The following is a 24661-nucleotide window of genomic DNA, read 5'->3' on the forward strand; positions in this document are numbered from 1 at the left end:
AGAAGACAAACACACACTAAGGTCGGCAAAAATACACTCCCATTAAACATTCTGTCCTCTGAAGGGTAAAAATTTTATTTTTGAGGAATTTCTTACCGCACATTTTCAAAGAGAGTCACATAAGAAAGCAAAAATGTTATCCTCCCCTCATCCTAAGAAATAAATAAGAAGGACATAAATTTTTTTTTTTTTTTTAAATCATGACACTTGGAGGTTTAGCACCAGCATCCAAAATGAACAAAAACGGAAAAAAAAGCATTTACTATATATTTCAGATTTCTTTGGTTGGGGTTCTCCCCATGTGGTATTAATATTTCTTGTTTCAATATATATATTACCAAAACAGTAAAAACCAGGAAAAAAAAATAGAAACCTAGCGGTTGCTGAAACTGGAGAGGCTGCTCTCTTGTCTTCTGTGCAGGAATTCCCAGGTTCTCAGCTTGCTGGAAAAATTTGTTGACATTTTCTTTTTGTAGTTGTTTCTTAAAGAATAACAGTAAACATTCCAATCTCCAAATCTTGGTTAGTCTTCCACTTTATTGCTTGGATGTTTCTTTGGTGTTGGTTAAGGTTGTGGCCTGCTTTTTGCTTTATTTCTGAATGGTCATTAATTCTTTAGGTCACCTGGGAAAAATTAAAATCAAACTTATAAAGAGTGACAAAGTAACCATGAGTTAAAGAATAAAAAGGCAGAAATTATATGCTTTTCATATAATTAGAAAAAGAGTACTTCAAATGCTCTAAATACAATCACATCTTGTATAGATCTGTAAGCTATATGTTAATTAAATGGAAACTCTCATTTTTTAATAAAGTATTTTTATAAACCAGAAAAGTCAGTACATAAGAGCAAAAATTTTATAAAATTGTATAAAAGAAAATTACCATTACTAATGAACAATACTCAAAATCATTTTAGTGGCTGCACCCTATCTCCTAATATGAATATATCAATTAGCTATTTACCAAATGTCAGACAGACTGTAAATTGTAAAAATATTTTTTTCCCAATATTTAAAATTATTTCCTTAGAAACAATACCTAGAAATAATGTTATGCCATAAAAGGGTATGGCCATTTTTATATTATTAATATGTTACTCTGAATCAGTTAATTCCAAGTTTGAATAGGGAACTTATTTCTCTGACAAACTGTCCATGCTACCCAAGATAAAACAGAATATTGTCCTCAAAGCGAATGCTTACCTAATTAACGGCTGATTAAAATCCCACATCACTGGATATAAAAGCAGATGGCCTTAAGACACAAGAACTTATAATAATCCCAAAACTTCATTGATGAAATTTTAACAATTTTTGAAAAATAGCATTGACACTGAGTTTACAACCTCTCTCTTAACTAAAAGCTAATGGAAAGGGTGATAACCAAGAAGTATAAGAACTAAAGTCTCAGTTAAAAGGGTTATAGGTTAAAAAAAAAAAACAACCCAGAATTTATAATTGAGTTGATCTTTCTGGCTATAATTCTATGTAAATAAAATGTCCAAGACCTTTAAAAGACAGAAAAAAGTAGAAAATGACAAGAAAATAACAAGCTATCCTTTTACGAGAGGTTATTCTTTACCATACCCTATTGTAAACACTTCCTGTTATTTCACTTAATAATCCTTGCAACGACCCTAGTAAATATAATTAGTACCCTAATTTTTACCAGTAGCAGATAGTACTGAGACAGAGGATAAACCGCTCAAGATCACCCAGCAAATGAGAGGTGCAGTAGAGCCTGCAATGGGTAGATAAACCTTGGCTCTTATACACTATGCTGCACCGCCTCAAAATAAATAAAGTTGATTATCAAAGAAAAAGGGAAGGAAAAAAAAATCCTTTAGTTTATTCTACTGTTTCTGATTACTAAACAGGTTCTGAAACTGTTTCTGATTACTAAAACCAGGCCTTTGTTAGGGACTTTTAGCATCAGTTTTCCTAAGTGGTACTAGTAGTTAAAAAACTGCCTGTCTAGAAAAAAGAAGTTGAGTATCATCAACTCTGTCTGAATGCTTATACCCTCACCAAAGCTTATTAAAATGAGGTCAATCCCAGAAATATTTAACCACCAAATCACTTTTTCCACAGAGTCCCAATAGAGACAAGGGGTTGGCACAGATGAACTGTAGAACTAGTTTAGACTAATTTGTACTCTTCTTGAGAAACCAGTGATACTAAAAAGAAAATACCAACTCAAGACTGGGCTGCCCCAGCTCTTACCTGCCGATGGTGAAGGTGCCTGGGGAGCCTGGTGTTACTCAGCACTGCTCTGCTGGGTGGGTGGAGCAGGGTTCTCAGTTGGTGCTTCACCTGCCTTGGCCTAAAATGCAAAACAAAGCCATAAATCAGATAAAGTCAGATGACAGTGGAAAGTTCAAGACTGAAAGTTCTTAAAAGTTTGAATTTTCCTGTGAAGGAAAATTAGCATGCAAAAATTTAACTACTCTTATGTATGAGTCACAAATTACTACCATATTCAGTCCCTGGCATCTCTACCAAAACAAAACGAAACCAAAACCTCACAAAAACAAAAAACAAAACAAAACAAAATTAGTACCATATAAGAACAGCTTACAAACGGCAACTAAATACCACTACTCTCCATAAAGTCTGATATACAACTGCTTTCAACTCATGCTTAGAGGCAGCTTCCTCTCGATAAATGCCTCTCTTCTTTGAAGAACCCCAAATGTTTTAGCTCTGAATCCCCATTAGTATGGGCCATTCTTTCAGAGAATGTTAACTGGATTCAAATATGTGGTCTGTGTTATGTGCAAGGCATACCCTATATATATGGATCTTGAGCAAAATGTTTTTGTATTTGTTAAGTGTCAGGTTTCATGTGATAAAACCACTTTTAGAATGCTAAAGTCTGACATGATTAAAGACTATCTGGCAACATCCGCCCTGACTGGTTGGATTTACCTCTTTGCCATCTTGTGAAGGAGCGTTAGGAGGACGCGGGCGACGCCGGTAATTGTAGGGACGCCGGTATCCACGGCGAACAGACGGCTGGTTTGGACCACTGGTGGCTTGCTGATTTTCTTTATCTTCAGCCTCTCCAACTGCTGGGGCAGGTCGTGGGCGAGGAGGTCCCCTGCTGTAGGGAACACAGAAGAAAATAGAACAAGTGCCAACAGGACAGGGCTTCTCCAGAAAATAAGGTTTTATTTATTTTTAAAAATTAAAAAGTCAAGTGATCAGGGCCAGGCATGATGGCTCACCCCTGTAATCCCAGCACTTCGGGAGGCTGAGGCAGGCGGATCACTTGAGGTCAGGAGTTCGAGACCAGCCTGGCCAACATGGTGAAACTCCATCTCTACTAAAAATACAAAAATTAGCCGGGCGTGGTGGCACATGCCTGTAATCCCAGCTACTTGGGAGGCTGAGGCATAAGAATTGCTTGAATCCATGAGGCAGAGGTTGCAGCAACCCGAGATTGGCACACTCCAGCCTGGGTGACAGAGGGAGACTCCATCTCAAAATTAAAAAAAAAAAAAAGTCAAGTGATGAGTACTTATTGCTAGAATTATTCACAGGTCAATGCAACAAATGGAATAGAGGTTTCATGAAAAAAAAAATCTTAATTTTCCATCATTTTCCCCTTTCATTTGAATACATATTTGTAAGGAACATACATATACCGAACACATACTCTGTTCCTATCAGGCCCTTTGATAAGCACTAAGAATAGGAAAATTAAAAAAGAAAAGAAGAGTAGTCTGGTATCTGCCTTCCATGAACAGAATTTAGCAGAGACTAAGGGAATTAAACATGAGAAGAAACATTATTATGTGCCAGAGCCTGTGCTAGTCAGTTTTAAAATTAAATATTTAATATGAATGGTAATTCTGTGGGTGAGATTTATAACAAGAAAACCAAGAGGTTTAGATGATAAAGTATACGGCTGAGCTATATAAAAGTGCTGCTTTTATAGGTTAAAAAAGGTCAAATATGACTTTCCAAGATCACATATCCAGGGACTGACAAAGCTGAGCCTCACACGCTACTGAATCCTTTTTGTTCCAGTAAGACATTTCTATGCCATCTCTTTTATTTTGAAAGTCCCTAGTACTTAATCATTAGTGATTATGCCTAAAGCTGGAGGGAACCTTGTGAAGAAAAAGGATACGATCCTTTTACAATTATATTGGTGGAATCCTTTCCCAATATAATATACTTTTTATCCTTCAATAAAGCCATACTGACAAATTTCAAGGTAGCATAAACATCATTCAGGAAGGAAGCTGTAGTTTTTCCACTTACCACAAAGGGTAAGATAAAAGAATGGGCAGGCTTATATTATAAAACGCTTCAAAGGGATCTTATGGAAGGAGTCTAGCCTAATTCAGTCTTCAAAAGGAATAAAGCACAAATACAATAACCCAGCGTTCACTAATATTAACCTCAATGGTGGTAATAATATCTAATACATAGTGAGGCCTTTACTTTATCAGGTACCACAGTAATTATCTTAGCTGCATTAGTACCTTTAATCCCCAACTATAGAATATCTCTTTGTTTTCAGACAGGGTCTCACTCTGTTGCGCAGGCTGGAATGCAGTCCAAGAACATACATCTAATGAATTCTAGAGTAGGAAGATAAATTCAGGCGATTTGATCATACCCTGATTTAACCCCTCTACTGGACTGCCTCAGTGATTAAGTCACTATCCCAAATATCCTCTGACACTCAATTCTTCCTCCATCTGCAGCATTACCACGGAATTGCCCACCAATAATTTATCTGATTTATTTTGATAAAAATTAAGTATTAATTTACATCTTATTATAATTCCAGAATACAAAATGATGCTTTGGTGCAGAGATAACTAAAAATTCTAGTATTAAGTAGGTGGGAAATGTCACACCACCACCTGAAAACTCTGGCATGTAGTCAAAGCATTCACATCTTCTAGATATATAATAAATCCACAAAACGGAACCACACAGTCCTCATTCTACCATTGTGCACACAAGTCCTTTAACTGGCCATTAGAGGAAAATGCGACATACCTACGGTACCTTGGGCGGTAAGTTGGATTTCGATGAACCGGTCCCTGAAGTTGTGCTCCCTCTGGGACTCCATCCTTCATCTCTCCAATCTCACCAGCCTGAAGAGGCAATGAGAGCTGACAGTGAGTGTCACGGCACAGGGGATAAGATACAGTGCATACAGCTATGTTCAGAATTTTTTTTAGAAGTAAAAAACAAAATGCTTCATTACAAAACTAGGCACTCTCAGTTGCAACACAAACTATTTATGAGTACATCTTCGTGAACGACTGAAAAGGAAGACAAACCTAGTCTGACTAGAATACTCATTTGCTGAGTCCCAGAGCACCTAACTTTATTTTTGCGTATCAATTTAACATTTTGAAATCGGATACATTTCATTCATCTCTTTAAATAAAATACTCTTTTATTTTTCTTTACAGCAAACTTACTTTAAGCCAGTGGAATAAAATTAACTTATTGTACAACTTCCAGGGGAAAGAAAGAACAACTTAAAAAAAGAAAAAAACCCACCAACAGTGTCTGCAATTCTTTACCATACAGCCATAACTCAACTTTCTTTTCTTTTCTCAAAACATCCCTTCCTCCCGCTAAGAGCCAAATACTGTCCTTCATTATTTCATCAAGAAAGAGAAACAGTCAGAAGACAATTTTCACATTCTCATTAGCAAATCTACCCAGCTCCCTGTATTTACATTAGAATTTTCTTCTCTCCCATTACCCTGGGTAAGTGGTCCAAGTTCATATCTGAAACCAACAGCCTCTCTATTCTCATCAACTAGACACAGCATGTTAACGCTACCCCTTCACTATATGTTTTCACCTTTTCTATCATTTCCATCCAAGCATATATACCCAGTGAAATAGCACCCATCCTTTTCAATTTTTTAAAATTTTGAAATAAGCACAAAGTTACAGAAAAGTTAAATGTAATTCTCAGATCCCATTCAAGTTTCACCATTTGTCCCAATGATGCTCTTTATAGCAAAAACACCATTTAGAATTATGCACTAAAGTAAGTTATATCTTTTTGTTTGGAGCAATTTTTTAAAATTTATTTATTTGAGATGCAGTCTCACTCTGTCGCCAGGCTGGAGTGCAGTGGCGCGATCTCAGCTCACTGCAACCTCTGCTTCCCTAGTTCAAGCGATTCTCCTGCCGCAGCCTCCCAAGTAGCTGGGACTACAGGCATGTGCCACCACTCCCAGCTAATGTTTTGTATTTGTAGTACAGATGGGGTTTCATCATGTTGACCAGGATGGTCTTAATCTCTTGACCTCGTGATCTACCCGCCTCAGACTTCCAAAGTACTGGCATTACAGGCATGAGCCACCACGTTGGTTTTCATGACCCTGATACTTCTTTAAAGATTACAAACCAGTTATTTTGTAAAATATCCCTCAACTTGGGTTATTGGTGTTCACTAATGATTAGATATTGTCTTTGCATCCCCAGGGGAATGTCACAAAAGTGACACTGCATTCTCCTCACTGCATCCTGTCAGGTGGCATATAGTTTCAATTTGTGCCATTACTGATAATGTTCACTTTGATAAGTGGTTAAGGTGGTATCTGCCACCAGAGTCCTCCACTGTAAGTTGACTCTTTCCTTCTTTGTAATTAATGAGTACTTTGTGAGGAAGTACTTACAAAGTGCATAAATATACTATTCCTTATCAAATTTTTCAATATATTGGTTTATTTATTTATATTTGTATGGACTCATGGTTTTCTATTTTTTTCAATGAGTTGTAATCTGTTACTATCATTACTGGCCAATGGGAACCCCTTCAAGCTGGCTCATATCCTTTTGATGTGTTTCCAACATTCTTTGAGTACTTCTTCGCTTTCTGCCACAACAAGATGTTCCAGGCTCACATTATACTTTCTCTGTCCCAGCTCTGAAATCAGCTGGGACAAACAAAAAGGGAATTCTTTTTGTTTGAGAATGTTATTTAAAAACAAAAAATTGGGGGACAGGTATGCTCAATGCTGTTACTAAGATATCACAGCTTTCAGGACCTTTCAGTAGACAGAACCATGGAACACACACACACAATGCTACATATATATGTGTGTCTATGTATGTGTGTGTATATATATGTGGGTTTATGGCAAACACACGTGCCTACCTTGATCTGCCCATTTAATGGCTTTAGAAGTTGTTGGTGAGATAAGGGGTAAGGGAGAGACCAGGGGTAACTCTGCATTGTAAAAAGCAAATCAAATCAAGCAAAAATCTTGCTCTGATCCCTTATCTTCTTCCAGCTACTACCCCATTTCTTTACAGACATACATACTAAAGAAAAACCAAACATCATGACCACCACTACAGAAACCTCAATGGGGAATATGTCTCCTCTTCCTGCCCTTTGCTGTTTCTTAAGTTCATTCTATTTAAACTTTTGTCCTCACCAAACCACTGACCTCCAAGTTACCAAATCTAATAATCAATTCTCAGCTTAATCTCTACTTATCAACAAGCATTTAACACATTTCTTTCTTGAAATACATTCTCCTTGGCTGCTCCTTCTCACTGTCCTTTGCTAGACAATCCTCATCTTCCTAATCTTTAATCGTTGGTGTGTCCCAGAACTTGATCCTAGGACCCTATTTCCACCTACACTCACTGTATAGTTAATATCATCCTGCCCCTATGGCTTTAAACATCCTGTTTTATAACTCCAAATCAGCCAGGAGCGGTGGCTCACGCCTGTAATCCCAGCACTTTGGGAGGCCAAGGCAGGTGGATCACGAAGTCAGGAGATTGAGACCATCCTGGCTAACACAGTTAAACCCCATTTCTACTAAAAATACAAAAAATTAGCCAGGCGTGGTGGCGGGTGCCTGTAGTCCCAGCTACTCGGGAGGCTGAGGCAGGAGAATGGCATGAACCCAGGAGATGGAGCTTGCAGTGAGCTGAGATCGTGTTACTGCACTCCAGCCTGGGTGACAGAGTGAGACTCCGTCTCAAAAAAAAAAAATAAAATAAAATAAAATAAATAAATAAATAATTCCAAATAATTATTTGCAGTTCCATTTCTCCCCTTCAGACTCCCATTCACGCCTTTCCTGGGACCTGATGGACTTGATCCCTTGCTCCATTTAGGTCTCTTCTCAAATACAACTTAATGAACTCCCAAAAATGTTGTCAACCACGGTATCTAAGACTACACCTTCCATCCTCCAGCCACTTTCTACCTCTTCCCTCTGCTTTATTTCTTCTGCCTACTTAACACCTCCACTTATACGTGAATTTAATATGAGAAAAAGACCTCCAAAGAATTTTCACCTTTCCCTCCAAACCCAATCTTTCTTCAGTATTCCCATATTTGTTTAAATCAAAACTGCAGAGGTATTATTTACTCCTCATACAATATATTACCATTCCTCATACTCTTCACTCAATCCATCATGAAATGCCAACACCTCTATATGCTTAAAACATTTTCCAAATCTAACCATTTAATCAGACCTTCCACTGCCAGCTTCTCTAATACAACCCATGTTCATCTCTCTACTGAAAAGATTATAGCAGCTGTTCTCCCTGCTTTTATACTCTTGCCTCCTGTGGTCTAGTCCCAACAAAACAGTCCAATAATCTCTTCAATGTTTCTTTTCTGTTGAGATCCCTTTACTGGCTTCTCATCACATTTACAGTAGGTCAAGTCTTTACAGTGGTCTACCAGCATGTCTGACCTCCCCTGAGATCTCACCTCATACCCTCTCCCCCTTCATTCACATCATCCCCATCACATGAGCCTCTCTTTAGTTTCCTAAGTAAGCTCGGCCATTTCTTCCTCAGAAACTGTTGAGTCACAAAAAAAGACTGACAGAAACAGCAATTAACATGTATAAAGGATAAGAGTCTGCCAGAAAGACTGGATGACAAGAACAAAATGAATTTAAGTTCTACCACTTCTTGTCCATGTAAAATCAAAGTTGCTGATTTTTAAAAGTAATCAAATTCCTTCATTTGTGACAACAACAAAAAATATGGAAACCACTGCTTCCCTCAGGCTATAGAGACAACTAAAGAAAGAACCAATTCCAAGTATCTGTCACCTGGTAGATGCCACAATGTTGCTCCCTTCCCTCCATCATATAATGATTTTCTCAAAGACAACAAGCACATAGTAGCTCAGTGAATGATTCTACTTAATTTTCAAATCTATAGAACTATTTTCTTTAAAAATGGAAGTCATTCAGTCACTAATAAATCATGCTATATTATGTCCTTAGTGCATAAGGCAAATACCACTGGCCTATATATTCCTATTTTTTTTTTCTATTATGCCCAATAAATTTCATAGTGTTGTAATAGTAGAAAACGTTGGCGAAGACTTTTCTATTTGATCTCAATAATTTTTACTATCCTAGAGATCCATCTATATATTTTTAAGAGAACACACTGACAACCTTGAAGTAGCTTAGTTATATGGATGAGAGCTTTAGGAATTTTCTTTTGATGCTCTTGACTGGCTTAACCAGACTACTTTGTCAGAGAGCTAGTAGATGTTATAAAGATTATTTAAAAATATGGTTTAAAGGATCAAGACAACTTTTACTTCTGACATGGAATAGGTAGGAAAGTCAGCCATTCAGTCAATAACTAAATGCAGTTAAGTTACAGGAATAAGCGTACATGTTCAAAAGCAGCTTTTGATTAGCTTCTGCATATGATGTTTTATGTGGCACTAAGGAACGACTTTGCTCTGAAACTTCAATTCCTAAGATGAAATACATTTTATTTCAAAAGATATGAAAAAGAATCATCATGCTTTCAGCAAACGTGATATATGTTGTATAAGCCAAACACTAAGGAGGAGTATTTCAGGAAAGCACTATTAAGACGCTAAAAATAAGTGCATATTACAATCTCACTGACTTTTCCTGTCCTTGTTTCCTAGAAGCCCAGAGTGCTGCCCTAAAGCTACTATGTCTCATGTACCCAATCTCTCCATATATGTAAGTCTACTTGTTATTTTTAGCACATTTGTCAGGGGCAGCTGTTGAAGAGTAGAAGGAAAAAAACAAGAAAGAACACAGTCATGCATGATGGGACAGGAGAAGGGTAGCAAAGAACAGACTGAACATAATGTTCGGTCAAAACATCTAGCGGTGAGGGGAAAAAAAAGAAACCCCAAGGACACTGAGGAGAAAAAAGTTTTGGCTACTGATAACAAAAATGATGATCTATCCCTAGTTTTCCAAGTTCCCTAGGAACTGCAAAGTTGATGTAAGGGTCATTAAGCACAAAACAAACTCAAAACAGCTGTACTAATATTCTGCAGTGAAAAAGGAGAATCAATCATCAACAACCTCCATTCTGGTAGGTTGCCTTTAAAAATCAGCACTGTCTCATTTAAAACCAATACTTTATAAATGTTATTTATGCTGCAGGCATCTCTTTTGCTAAATCCTTTATATTTAATCATCATAACCCTATGGTGCAGGCATTTAATGCCCCCACTTAATGGATGAACTTCATCTAAAACTTGGTTTTCTCAAAACCTCACAAATAAGTAGCAGAAACAGGATTCAAATCCAGCCTGACTTCAGAGTCCAAGCTCTTACACATTCCACCTGTCTTGTTACCTTAATTCTTTTGTTCTTCTATCAACTAGAAACTTTAGCCATAAGGGTTCCCTATTAAAGGCATGGATCACGTGGTTTTGCTTTTAGAAATGTTACCGGAATGACTGCTTTGAAAAAGCAGACTGAAGGCCTTGCCTCAGCTTTTGTAGCATCAGGAAGCCATAAGCAAGGTTTCTGGCAGCTGATGTTGGAGGAGGAGGAGGAAGAGGAGGCAGAGAAGGACGGAAGGGTGAGGATTGCTGAAGAGAAGTCTCAGTTGCAATTTTACCTGTATTCTGTTGGGATGGGGTAAGACCCGTGAGCGACGGTCAAAGGTCTGTCCCACGTGGTAAGGCGGGAACCGCCGCTGCCGGTACTGAGGGCGATACTGGGGGCGGCGCAGCTGATTCCGGGCCCCAGAGAACTGCCTATCAGTGGCAGGGGGGTCAAATCCTTCACTGCTGCCGCTCCCTTCCTCCTCCTCCTCCCCAGCGTACTAGCGAAGCAAAGAAACAGAGATTCAGAAGAAGTTTTAGCAAGGAAAGAACCAAAGAACACCATTTAGGATGAATATCACCAAAATAAAATCTCCCCAAAGCAATATAATCCTTTCCATTATACAGACAAAATGCATTTAACCCAGATTATCATGTGATTGCCTGGGATAAACTACATTAAGATTAGAGTAGATCTGTGCAGATAAAATACCAAGAAGCAGAAAAGCAAGAGCAATCAATCTACAATCAATTTAATAGTCATCTCATTAGAACTGGTATCAGCTAACCAACCACCCGAAGAGTATCTGCAAGGTTTATAATTTTTGCTCCATCAAATGCGTGTCTCCCAGCATTTACCATCCACTGAGGCAACGTCAGGGAAAAGCCAAAAAATAATACATTTTATGATGTTACCAACATATTTGACCCAAGTGGTATTCTTCCTACAAGTCTGTAAAGTGTGGATGGGATCTCTGAAAACTTCCAGGGGGTCAGCGAGGTCAAACTATTGCCATAATATTACTAAGATGCTATTTGCCTTTCCCAGGCATTCTCTCAGAAGTATATGGTGGGGTCTCCCAAAGGCTACAATGACATGTGGTCTCTCAGCAGACTGAATGCAGAAACAGATGTGAGAATCCAGCTATCTTCTATTAAACCATACATCAGAGATCTGCAAAAGTATAAAGCAATACCACTCTTTTCAATTTAAATATTTTTTCCATAAAAACTGTTATTTTCATGAACATATATTTTTAATCAATTAACATTTTAAGTTTATTTTACTTTCTAATATAATATTAATATAAATAAACATTGACAAAAACTCTAGAATCCTCAATAACATGTAAGCATGTAAACAGATCCCCAAATCAGGAAGTTTGAGAACAACTGACCTAAGGCATGACTCCCTTTATATGTTTAGGAGTAACGCTGTAATCATACTTTGGTGGTAGTAAGCCCTAATCCTGGAGGTTTCTAAATATAGATCTTATTAATATTCACAAAGGAATTCACTGATTCATTTTATATTTTTCTTCTATTTAAATTATATCATATACTACCATTTTACATTTTAAAAAACCAAACATCCTACAAAGACTATGTGATTTCAAGTTTTACTTTAAAGGGGATATGCAAATGTCTTTAATGGGAAGTAACTAGTTTTTAAAAATGAATAAATAAAAAAAGCAAAATAATGACCCATTACTTTTTTTTACAGGAGTGTATTTAAGCTTTGGACCCTTCCAGAACAAGTCCACATGTGCAACCAAACTCCCCCTCCAAAAAAGCCTCAACTAGTCTAACTTCAAAAAAAATCAAGTCATTCTACTCTTCATAAAACCTCTACCAAAGATGAGATTCACAATTATGTAAACGTTTATTTGCACAGAAAATGCTTACCAAAATATTAAGTGTGAGACAACATAAACTGTTTTTCTTCTTGGGCTTATCTTCCTCTTTTGCATTTCACACAATCAAATCTTTAAGAGTTTTACAAAGCATAATAATGGCACCAGCACTGCTGAACACACTCTTTTGAGAGATACTGAACAAGTTGTTGGGACTTAGATATTACAACAAAAAAGCTCATTTATGTATACTTTAAGAGTTTTAACAATTTTGTTTCTTAAGCGTTTTAACAATTTTGTTTCTAAATATCTTTTATATGCATGACTTTAGAATTTTCAGGTTTTGGACAGGAAAAGTCTTTAAGAAAAATTTTTCACTGAATGTTTTTCTACCACTTTTGCTTTCGAATTAACCTGGGAGTCAAAATAATCACAGTTAGCGCTCTGTGACTCTGATGAACTTCAAAGAGAACATGATGTAGGAAATGCTACAGCAGCTCATTCCTAGCTACCCCCCTCATAGCTTATTAAAAATCAAACAAGATAAGCAAAAACAAAGAAACAAGTGGGAAGTCCTAAGGAATCTGACAGAATTAATTTGGGCAGGATGTGATGATGGCAGAATAAAGAGGAAAAGCATTTCGGTAAACAGAAAGATAATCTATTAAAACATAAAGATAAGGTCGTTCTCAATCTGCAGATATTTAATTCTGATGAGTTTTTCTTTGGATGAGACAGGCAGTCACAATCCTGTGCTGACAAACATTCGGAGTTTTCTTCAATGTGCCAACACCTGGTTCTAATTCTAGAAACACCAAGAATGATTCAAATCTAGTAAGTTTCTCATGACCACAAATATACTGGGTCCGTTTTGGGTGCCTTGAGAATACTCCTATAAACTGAGCCTCCCAAGAAAGCTCCAGCCAGATTTGCCACAAACTCTTTCCCCTGCATTGAAACCAACCTAAAGAACTAAAAATCCACAGAATCACTTATTGCTTCTTTACTTTGAAATAATGGAAAAATGCTATGCTAAATAAAACAGCCTCTTAACCAAGGCAAATTCGTTAGTAGTTCTGTGGCCTGTACTTTTATTGCCTATTCACAAGTTATTTTCCACTCTTTCACCAACCAAATTTTGATTTTCTTAGAGGTCAACAGTGTCGGCACCAAAGAATGAACAACAAGGTTAAGTCAATGATGGAAATCCATTCCCCTTTGCCAGTGAATGTCTGTGACTAGGTTCTGGCCAGAAAAAAGAGCCAAATGAAGAGAAACCTTGTTAAAAAAACCTCAGCACTGTCTCCCTTAAGTCTTCCTGTTAAAAGATAATTAAATGTCTACTACTTGCAGCCAAATATATCCTAACTGATACAACTTCTGAATGGCAAGTGTCTAATGAGACCAGTGGCTCTGGAAAAATTCTGAGCGCTAAAATTTCCCCTTAAGAGTACCGTGTATACTGCTCCAGTGATGGGTGCACCAAAATCTCAGAAATCACCACTAAAGAACTTATTCATGTAACTAATCACCACCGGTTTCCCAAAAACCTATGGAAATCAATAATACACATTTTAAAAAATAAGATAAAAATTTCCTCTAAAGAAAAAATAAAAATCACTTAAATCATTTGTCTCCAGGAGAAGACAAGGCATTTATCTGCTCCAAGTACATACACTTAATTCCATGCATGAACAATTTCTCCATCACTGGTTAAGTAACAGAGACAACGTACATTCCGGGGAGGGCCACGGCGCCTTCCATAGTAGCCACGTCTGTAACGGCGCCGATCTGCAGCGTAACGACTCCCTTCCACAGGAACTCCATCCGGGCCAGTCACATTGGCAGCTTCTGCACCCTGAGAAGAAAATAAAAAGATGGCCTCAAAATTAAAAAGAACATACACTAACTCAAAAAACAGCCTTGGACTGCTAGAGTATAAGACTGGCAGAACATACTAAGAATTCCCACTGTGATTTTAAAAACAGATCTAGGTTTTAAACAAAGTGAGTAAGGTACTTCACATCCTGATTTAAACATATATGGCTTGTTTGCTCATACAACCTGAGTTTTGCTTTCTTGTCTAGTCATGTCAATCGCAAAAGCAATGTGTAACCTCTTTAAAGAACATAAATCAGCAAATATACAACTGTCAAAGTAGAAGCAATGATAGACCAGGAAGAATATTCCTCAATGGGAAAGACTTGAGATACTGTTATTTTCCTAGAATGTGTTGAAACCTATGTTAGTCTAGGAGGTACCAAGAGGACAATCCCTATTCATGGGCTCACATGATTCTCTGTCCAGCACAAAGGTACTGAGTGAAACTTCTATTTTGGCAGCAACAAGAAGAAAGGGTCTTTGATGAATAATATTCTCCACACATGTAGTCCTTCTTTAGCCTTTCCTATTATCCTTGAAACAGATTTAGAATTCTTATTCTCATATGGACAAATGGAAAATGTTTCAAAAATGTTAGAAAAATGTAGACCAAGAAGATTTCAGAGAGTGTATTTCACACCCTACATCAATTTGTAAAACCCTGAGTTCTGAAAACATAACAGAAGAAAAATCAACCCAAAACAATTTTTTAAAAATTGGATGGGATATCAGAGATCCTCACAGACTGGCAGGTGCTGGTGAGTGATTTGAAAATCTAAAAGACTTACAAGATACCCTGGGGATCACACTGGTAAAGATAATTACTTAAATTTCTGCATCAAATGAAATAAATTTTCTTTTAAAACACAATGGTTTGAGAGCCATTAGGAACATGACCTATGGAATGGTATATGTGTATGTGGGAGGAGCACATACAGGGAGTTAACCTGTCATCCAGTTAATTTATAATTCAGCTGCCATGATTAGCTGCCATGGCAGTTGTGCTATATGTAGTTTTAGCGTGTTTTTAATCTTACTCAATATTGTTTTACTAGTATCTATAACAGACGAAACGCAAAGCATAAAGGGTATTACTGACACGGAATTAAATATGTAACAGTATTAAAAACTTCTATAGCTAGTCTTCAGGAAAATCCCTTAACTTCTTGGATTCAATTGACCTGGACAAAGCTATTTTAGGGTCTATCAGGGTACCTTCAGCTTCCCAAAATCCAAGCCAAACAGAAAACAAAATGATTAATATTCAATTTCGATCTCCTTTTATTGAGATTAAAATATTCTTTACCATGTATTATTTGTAGGTAGAAGTGCTTACAAGTCAGCCTGAAAACTTTACTTTGATAAAAGAAATCTTTTGCCCTAAAGCAGTTTTTTTTCTTTTCTTTTCCTTTTTTTTTTTAAAACGGAATCTTGCTCTGTCCCCCAGGCTGGAGTGCAATGTCTCAGTTCACTGCAAACTCCACCTCCCAGGTTCAAACGACTCTCCTGCCTCAGCCTCCTGAGTAGCCGGAATTACAGGCGTGCGACCACACTCAGATATTTTTGTAATTTTAGTAGAGACGGGTTTCACCATGTTGGCCAGGCTGGTCTTGAACTCCTGACCTCAGGAGATCCGCCTGCCTCGGCCTCCCAAAGTACTGGGATTACAGGTGTGGGCCACCACACCCAGCTGCAAAGCACTTTTAATATATTGTTAATACATAAGATAGTTAAATTTTAATCTGCATTTCGAAATATATACCTTTGGTATAAAAATATAAGTTATTTTTAAATTGAGAAATCAGCTTTTCTTTCCATAATCAGAGTTGATCATTTATTAAATAAGAAATTAAAGTATCTTTATTGCAGAATGTTTATAATGACAATGTCAAAAATATTTCTGCTAGCTGGGTGCGGTGGCTCACACCTGTAATCCCAGTACTTTGGGAGGCTGACACAGGTGGATCACCTAAGGTCAGGAGTTTCAAGACCAGCCTGGCCAACATGGTGAAACCCCGTCTCTACTAAAAATACAAAAATTAGCCGGGCGTGGTGGTGGATGCCTGTAATCCCAGCTATTAGGGAGACTGAGGCAGAGGAATCACTTGAACCTGGATGGTGGAAGTTGCAGTGAACCAAGATCGCGCCACTGCACTCCAGCCTGGGCAAGAGGGAGACCCCATCTTAAAAAAAAGAAAAAAATTCTGTTTAAAAGTCACTTCCTGCTATTGTACAAAAATTCCAAAGTCATGTCAATTCATAAGGGGCTGATAGATAATTTATTGTGCAACAGTACTATGTGCCAGCACTTTGATACCCAACCACAATTTCCTCTCACCTTCTCTCCTTCAACCACATCAAACTCTACAGTTTCTCCATCTCCTACACTGCGCAGATATTTCCGTGGGTTATTCTTCTTGATGGCAGTCTGGAAAGAGAACAGAAAATTTTATTCGATGTATATTTCAATATTGGCCACAGATTTCACTGCTTTCAAGTACACCAGAGTGAACTTGAAGAAACTGTTGACCGATTCTTATTCTTCCACCATTCTCCCACTAAGTTGGATCTCCAACACAACAACAAGAAAACACTATAAAACTATATTCCACATTACTTCCTTGATTTGTGCTATTCATCTTGACAGGTGGATTAAACAGAACATGTTTTTTCTGTAATTGCAGTGTGTGCAGTGACTACACACTACTGTTACAGGCTGATCACCTGATCATATCAGATGTATTAATTACCTCAAACCATTAAGCTTCAGAGATTCTCTGAATCTCCGGAGGAGGAAAGGAGGCAGTGATAAAGAAAAACAAATTAAAATGCCAAGGGGATAAATATTTCTGACGAGTAAACAAAATTATCTCAAGAATCAGAACGTATTAGTAATAATCTGGCCTCCCCCCTCTCCTCCCATTTTGCAGATGAGTTAACATGAGGCTAACAGTTAAAATGATTTATCTGAAGTCACAACCATAACAGCCCCAGGGATGATGGGGGAAGTGGAGGAGGGGGAATTCATATCCCTGTAGTCTACCTATATGATATTTATTCAACATTTCTCCCATCACACAATTCATGTCAACAAATCCTACATTCCCTGATAATACATTAAAAGGTTAGTGAAGATGCTATTCTTCATTAAACATCTACGCCTAAATATCTGCTTATGAATAGGTGCTGCTCTCTCTTGTTCCATCAATGAAGGCAGAAAATAATTCCTGCCATGCATTTCCATTTCTTTGGCTGGTATCTCTAAACAGTTAAAGGGGCTTGAGTTTCTATGGAACTAGGTCAACCTTATTTTATAAAGTGATTAAGCATGTGTAATCCAGCCCGTCCCCTAACTCTGAGTAGGAGGGAAAAGAAATAGTGAGCCAACAGAGCAGAGACCTCACCCATAGAGGAAAAAAGGCAGTTCAGGACAGGCACGCAGCACGAACATTCAGCCATTCCAAAAACAGCCCCTCCCTGCCGGCTCGCTCCCTTTTTCCTGTTAAACTGGGCAAGCCTCAACACATTGAGGTGACTCACCACACAACCTCACGGGGGCTGGAATCGGGTCATATACTCACAAGCTAATAAAGCCAGCCACCAATACAGCAACTTCTGAGGACCTTGACTCTAGCAGTCTTCAGAGTTCTTACCCTAAAAGGTCTATTAACCTCAAACCTCCAAGTATTATAAACAACACTATTATGACCCTAAAAGTCACTGTATCTGAACAAAATAAATCTACTCAAATTATCTAAATACAACTGAGATATATCCAGTCTAGTAGAAATATAAACAATAGAAACCACAGCTAGATACCACTATCTCCGACTCCTACAGTCACTCCAATACACACACAAACCTAAACAGAAGGAAACAAAAACACAGAAAATCAGATGCATTCTGGATTTCTGCATTGCAAGAGAATGGGCTGGCATTAGTACCTGCTGCTCTATCTTCCTTATTGTTATACTCTGAGAACGCATATTTCAGACAATTCACTGAAAACTAAATAAACAAAAAGAACACTAAGGATAGTATTCCTTCTCTTAACCTATTTTATAAAGGAAGTCTAGGACATATTAATAACAGAATAAATAACATCCTAGGCTAATAAAGCAAAGAAAAACTGAGGCACCTATAGCAGAGAAGCTCCATATCTTACCCATTTCCTCTATTTCCTGCAAATCTAAGGGAATTTGCAGCTTTTGACCTGGACACGTCCTAACATGCCTCATTTAACAAGAGTGAGGGCTACCCTGGGAACTGGAAGTTTTCTCATCTTACTATCTGCTTCTCTGCGCTATTTACTTCAATTGAGAGCTGCTCTGACAGAGGAGCTTTAACCAATACCTACCCAGGCAGAAGCCAGATTGGCTCCAGGCAAACACTAAGGAGGAACCACATCAGGAGAACAGGATGCTAAAAGGGAAACAGACTTTTTTTTTTTTTGCTAAGGACTCAAAGGCTTTAAAAATTAGAAAGTGGTCTAACCAAATATCACTTTATACAACTGCAAAAATAAAACTATTTGAAAACAGTTAATATGATGGGGTAGAAGAACTTATTTGCCAATCTTAAAATGTGGAACTGAACTCCTGTTGCAAAATAAATCACAGAAAGAGTTTAGATTAAAATAATAATCCATAGGACTTACTTTTGGGAAAGGGCTGACAGAAGATTACACACCCTCTCCTCACATAGCAAATGTAGTATTTATAATCCCTCTTACCTGATGTACAAATACATCTTCTTTGGTGTCATTTCTGTTGAAAGACAAAAAGCTCACAATTAAAGGTAGTACGTATGTGGAAAAACTTAAAAGAACCTATGTGTTATGAATTTAACTCCCAAGTCCTCAAAACACAACATATATTTTCACTTATTTTCTACACTCAATTCAGACACCTAAAATCCTTGTTAAACATTTCTAACTCCACAGGCCACCCACCTTCCTCCTCCACATTGCCACAGTGCTTAGATCCAAGCTCATAGACTCAACATACAGAAACATCCCGTTCCTCTGTCTCTTTCTGAATCACATGGTGTGTAATCAGAGCCTCAGATTTTCCTCCCAGCAAAAGCAAAGCAAGACAGTTAAAAGGACAGGGCACAGCTGTGAACTAGGCTCTCCTTACACTGAAACTTAAAACAGCCCCCCACCCCCACCCCACCAAAGGAGACAAGAAATTGGAGGACTTTAAGAAGGGGTGGGAAAGCAAAGAAAATGCCGATATCATGTGAAAACCTCATAATACTCCCAGCATCTTGTAGTTGTGTTCTCATTCCTGTACGGTTAAAAGTTACCACAGTTTACAGTTTCTACATAGGACTGGACCAGAAGTGAGTTAAAGATCCAGCTCAATGACTCACTAGTTGGGTGACCTTAGGAAAGCTGCTTAACCAGTGTAAGACTCCATTTCTCCATCTGTGAAATTATGGATATGGTCTCATTTATCCTAAGGCCCTTCCCATTTCTGATTTTGTCACCCCCTCCTTTTTTTCCTTAATGACTAGATTTTATGAAATAAGTTATTTATTAGTGTCCTGGAAATGTATTTTAAGTAGTATTTAACAACCAGTAGCTTAGAAATGAGAATATTTACAGTGCTTAGAAACCTAAAAAATTTATATAAGGCATTAATGAAGGCTAAGGGATTTATAACTGCTGGTGCCACAATGTAAGTATAAACTTAAAACATGCAAATATATGCACACACATACCGATTTATAAATCCATATCCATTTCTGACGTTGAACCATTTGACAGTGCCAAGGACTTTGGTGGCTAAAATAGGATTAAGCAGATAAATTAGTATCTGACCTACAAAGAGATATAGCTCATATCACTAAGACCTTGATAACATTAGACAAAGCCTAAACATACCTAAAGAAACCATTAAAAGCTTAATTCCAAAATACTTTAGAAAAAGAAAATGGAGCAAGCCAAGATCTCATAAGGAAATACTTTTCAGAAGACTAAACCTTTCTTCCTTATTCAACTTTTCAGGAAAGTCAAAAGATAAGGAGTGGTTATAAGTCTATACAATTCTGTAATCATTAAAATCGACAAACACTGAAGGAAAAAAAGAATGTTCAAGATGAATGTTCCAAGTTTTAACCTAGACAAATTTTATAAGTTCAAAATAGGAGCTACAATAAAAGAGTGAAAGACCTTAACACATCACTTTCATACTTGGAAATATTAGGCAAACTTTAATGAGAAACAAGGTGGCTCCTTGTTAACAGGCAATCTACAAAGACGTAAAGCAACTTGTCCAGTCGCCAAATGGGAGCCCATCAGAGGAGTCAAGAATAATTATAGAACTGCTGCTGTCTCAATCCAGTTCTGTACTTACCACTCTGAGACGTGATATAACAGGTCTTTTCAAATCACATGATGAATTTGGGCTTGTTTCTTTTTTTACCTTGCTCTCTACAGTTGTGCGAATCAAACTTAAGCATTTTTCCATAAAATCCCCCTCTTTACCCATAATGGTTGTCTCTACCTCATGAGCAGGACCACTTCTCTACAATGCCTGATTTTAGCAGAATTGAGAGAAGGAATCTAAACAAAATAAAACTTCATGTAACTTGTATTTTGTAGGTTTATATTTATCTCAACTATTTCAAATATGATCTTTGGAATCAATTATGAATGACAAATTCAGTACTTCTAGGAAATGCCCCTGTCTCAATTCAGGAAGTGCAAAAAGCAATTATCAAGACTCAATGAAACAGGAAACCTGATAATAGATTACCTTAAAGAAAAAATAAAGAAAAAAGCCTCAGTAGAGAATGAAAGTAATTATTAACATCAATCCATACTGTCTTTTTATAAGATACAAAGTTTATAATTTCCAAGGATAAACAATAAGGCTTCACTTTTAAATTCAAAACTAAAATAGTAATTAAGACTTGCTCTGTTGTAGGCAGGGGTAGTTCTGAAGTTTGCTAGACTGATACACTTGGGAAAATACTTTAGCTCTCTTTGTTGGGGGAAAGAAAATCCAAAACAAAAAAAACATGTCTTTGTATCTCCAAAGTTATGCAGTCTACACTGATGAAGCATTCTCCAGCTTTAATTCCAAAGATCTCTCATCTCTCCAAAGGAGAGATCAAACCCAGGCAATCTTACGTTTGAGGCCACTCTAATTGGAGCAGCAAGGCAAAGGAGAAAAAAACAGTTGATGTCTTCGATGCAAATGTACACAGAAGAGGCCTGTTTTTGATACATTATATGCATTTAAGTCAGGCAATATTCCAAATAATATGCGTTTAGTGCCTCTTTTCATTTGCCCAAAAAATTAATTACCTGGGAAAATATAAAGACTGGAACTGTTTTTAATATCTAGCATTGTTGAAGGAATAATCTTGATTAAAATGACAATACTAATAATAAAGGAAAAAGATGATAAATAATTCTCAGGTCTAACCTCAATCCAAGCTGAAGGTTATTTTTACTCTCCAATGTAGTTTTAAAAAGTTTCGTAATTCCGCAAATACTTCTCCAAGGACTTCTTATGATCAAATTCATTCCCATGTCTTGCTTTAAACCATAAACCCACTTCATATACACTAAGGGGAAGGGTTGGGGAGGAAGACCATAGATTTCCATAACATTTATCAGAAGGAAAATTTTTTTGCACTCATGAAAACTATTTTTCCTGGCCTATGTGCTTATAAACTCAAGTGAAGGCCCATTTGCAAATACTAGAACATATCCATTTTAGTCAGCACTGTGCCTAGTACATCTTAGGCATCTATGTGTTTGCTTGGCAAAGGAAAGGGGATGGCAGGACACACTAGACAGAGACAAACAGTGTTGAGGTGTCACGTAGAAAGGGCTGTCCTTCATTTTTAGAGAGACGCAGTAAGCGTGGAAAGATAAAAGGCATCAGACTCATCACCAGGGATCTGCAGAGGCAGTTGCTTGAGGAAATTAACCTTCATTTATCTGTTTCCTTCATCTTTAAAGATAGTATCTGCTTTCCCAATCTCAGAACAGTACAGGATTAAGTGAAAAACCGCAAAAGCTTTCTACAAAAATAAGGTATCATTAACAATGTTATCTTAACACTGCTTTGGAGAACACAAGGTTTTCTCTCTCAGACATCTGGCAGAAAGTGTTCCAAGAAATATTTGCTAGAAACAACATCACAATGTACTACTGACTAGATTTAAGTTAACTTTTAGTCCAGCAAAATCAGGCCTATTTTGTTTCTTAACCTACACAGGTTACAATTAGCACGTTGTTTGGTAGGGACTTAGTAAAAGCCCTAGAAAAAAAAAAAAACAAGAAAATAGTCCTCTCAAGGTGGGGAACATTGAATACACTTCTCTCACATTGCTCCCTCAACTTTCTTCCCAAAGGGGAAGTAGGGCTCAGAGAGATGAGACAAACATGCCCCACCCCAAATAGTGAAGAGGTCTCCGAAGCATCCTACACCATCTGTTAACGTTCCTGTTTATAAGAGCGAACGATATGGACACACACCCTTTAGGGAGGTTATTCACCACCCACCTGCTTTGCAAGCGTTTAAGAACTCACACAGGGGCGTTACTTACGAAAAGAACGCTTGTTATGTGACTAAACCAACAACCATCACAGAAACCCTTTCCATCCACTGCCCCCCCCAAATCTCAACATTTCATCTTCCTGTTTCCCTTCCTACGTTACAAGTGCCAAGGTAACAATGTTTTGAACTAACGTCATACCCCCACTTCCGACAAAGTTTTTTCAGCTGCTACACCACGTGCGTTCCCACAGTCCGGGAAGAGGGAAGCGTGTAGCCATTGGTGGACACTGAATGGCTGTTTGCAGCAGTGGGCACAGAGCGGGGGAGGAGGACGTGGGACTAAGACCCAAGTTTCCCGGAGACGATTGCAACACCTCTTTGCTGGCATGTGGCCAACAGGAGCATGGCGTCTTTCCCATGCCCATGTGGGAAGGGCGTCAGGGACAGACACCTGACCCTTCCTGGCAAGAAGCTTTTCTATCTTTCCCTCCCCGTCTCCTTCTAGCGCCCTCCTCTTCCCCAAAGGAAATGCTCTCCTTTCCCAGATCCCAAGCAAGGACCCCAAAGTGCCAGGCCCACGTGTCGGTCCTTCCCCTATATCCATTCCTACCCCAGGTCCCCTCTCCCAGACTGCCTCTCCTTTCCTCTCCAAACGCAGGCATTTTCCACCACGCGAATCCGCAACAGTGCCCGTCTGGGAGACAGAAGTTAAGACCTAAACTTTCTGGCCCGGAACCAGAAGGGAGGTGCACACGGCCGCCAGGAGCGCAGGGCGCAGCGCGCTCACCTGGGAGCGCCGGCAAGGGAGGCGGCCAGCGCTGGGGACCCGGAGACCCCTGGGGACCCGGAGATCCCTGGGGACCCTGTGCTGTCAGCGTCTCCAGCCAGGGTGGGAGATGTAGCGCGAGCTGCCCACACGTGCTCCGCGGCCGGCTGGGCCCGCCCCACTACGGCAGCCCCTGCCCTCCCTGGCCTGACTCACCGAGAACTTTTTTCTCCGCGTCTTCGCTGCCGGCGGCGGTGGCTAAAGAGGCGGCGGCCGCGGTGCCCGTGGCTGCGGGGGCCGCGTCCCCACCGGGGTTTCCTGCGACGTGGGCGGCGGGCGCCGGGGCCGCGGCCTGGGGCGCACCGCTGCCCACCGGGCTCTTGGGCGCGGGGTCCTGGGGAGCCGCGGCGGCCGCCTCCGTCGGAGCCTGCGGGAGGGTGGTGGTGGTGGTGGTGGTGGTGGCCTCGCCCGCCTCACTCATGCCTCCTCCTCCTCTGCTCTCGCTCAGGCGCCTCGGTGGCGGTTGGTCGGCGGTTAGCGCGGCTGGTGGTCGCGGCGGCCGGGGCTCGCTCTCGGGGAGGCCGGGGCGGCTCTCGCGGCGCAGGCGGCGGCGGCCGAGGTGGGGTCGCGCGGCGGAGGCGGCTCGAGCTTCGTGCTGCGCGCTCGCTCTTGGGCTCCTCGCTCGATCTTACTGCCCCAAAAATGGCCCCGCACAAGTTTTTCTAGGCGGCGCACCGGCCCGGGAGGGAAGGGCGGGCGAGGGGAGAGGGTGGGGAAACTTGGCTCGGGAGTCGGGCGCTGGACTCTCATTAGCATTTAAAGGCGCCCGGTGCGCTTTCTATGGCTCCAATCCGCCGGGACGCGAGCGCGCGGGTCGCGTTGCAGAACCAAGGAAAGCCAGGGTGAACGGGGCGCCCGGGTTGTCGTCTGGAGCGTTCCGAGGAGCCCGCGCTGCTGACCCTTTGTTGGAGCGGGGTGCATTGGCTCTCCTCCCTCAACCCGTCTTGACACCCGCAGCTGACAAGGAGAGGTAAAATAGGGCACCCAAA

The 24661-nt window shown here is 39.4% G+C and overlaps 1 protein-coding gene across 2 annotated transcripts; it reads right to left on the minus strand.

Annotated features, from left to right (window-relative positions):
- Positions 1-49: 49 nt before the first annotated feature.
- On the minus strand, positions 50-24388 carry YBX3 (Y-box binding protein 3). 2 transcript variants are annotated; one of them, NM_001280274.1, is given in 10 exon segments: positions 55-624; positions 2226-2325; positions 2931-3105; positions 5022-5119; positions 10887-11093; positions 14182-14304; positions 16666-16755; positions 19060-19093; positions 20052-20115; positions 23829-24186. In NM_001280274.1, coding segments are annotated over 9 exon segments (1122 nt in total). In that variant the 5' UTR covers positions 24094-24186; the 3' UTR covers positions 55-624; positions 2226-2259.
- Positions 24389-24661: the final 273 nt, after the last annotated feature.

The sequence above is a fragment of the Pan troglodytes genome, chromosome 10, assembly GCF_028858775.2.
Source record: "Pan troglodytes isolate AG18354 chromosome 10, NHGRI_mPanTro3-v2.0_pri, whole genome shotgun sequence".
Taxonomy (NCBI): domain Eukaryota; kingdom Metazoa; phylum Chordata; class Mammalia; order Primates; family Hominidae; genus Pan; species Pan troglodytes.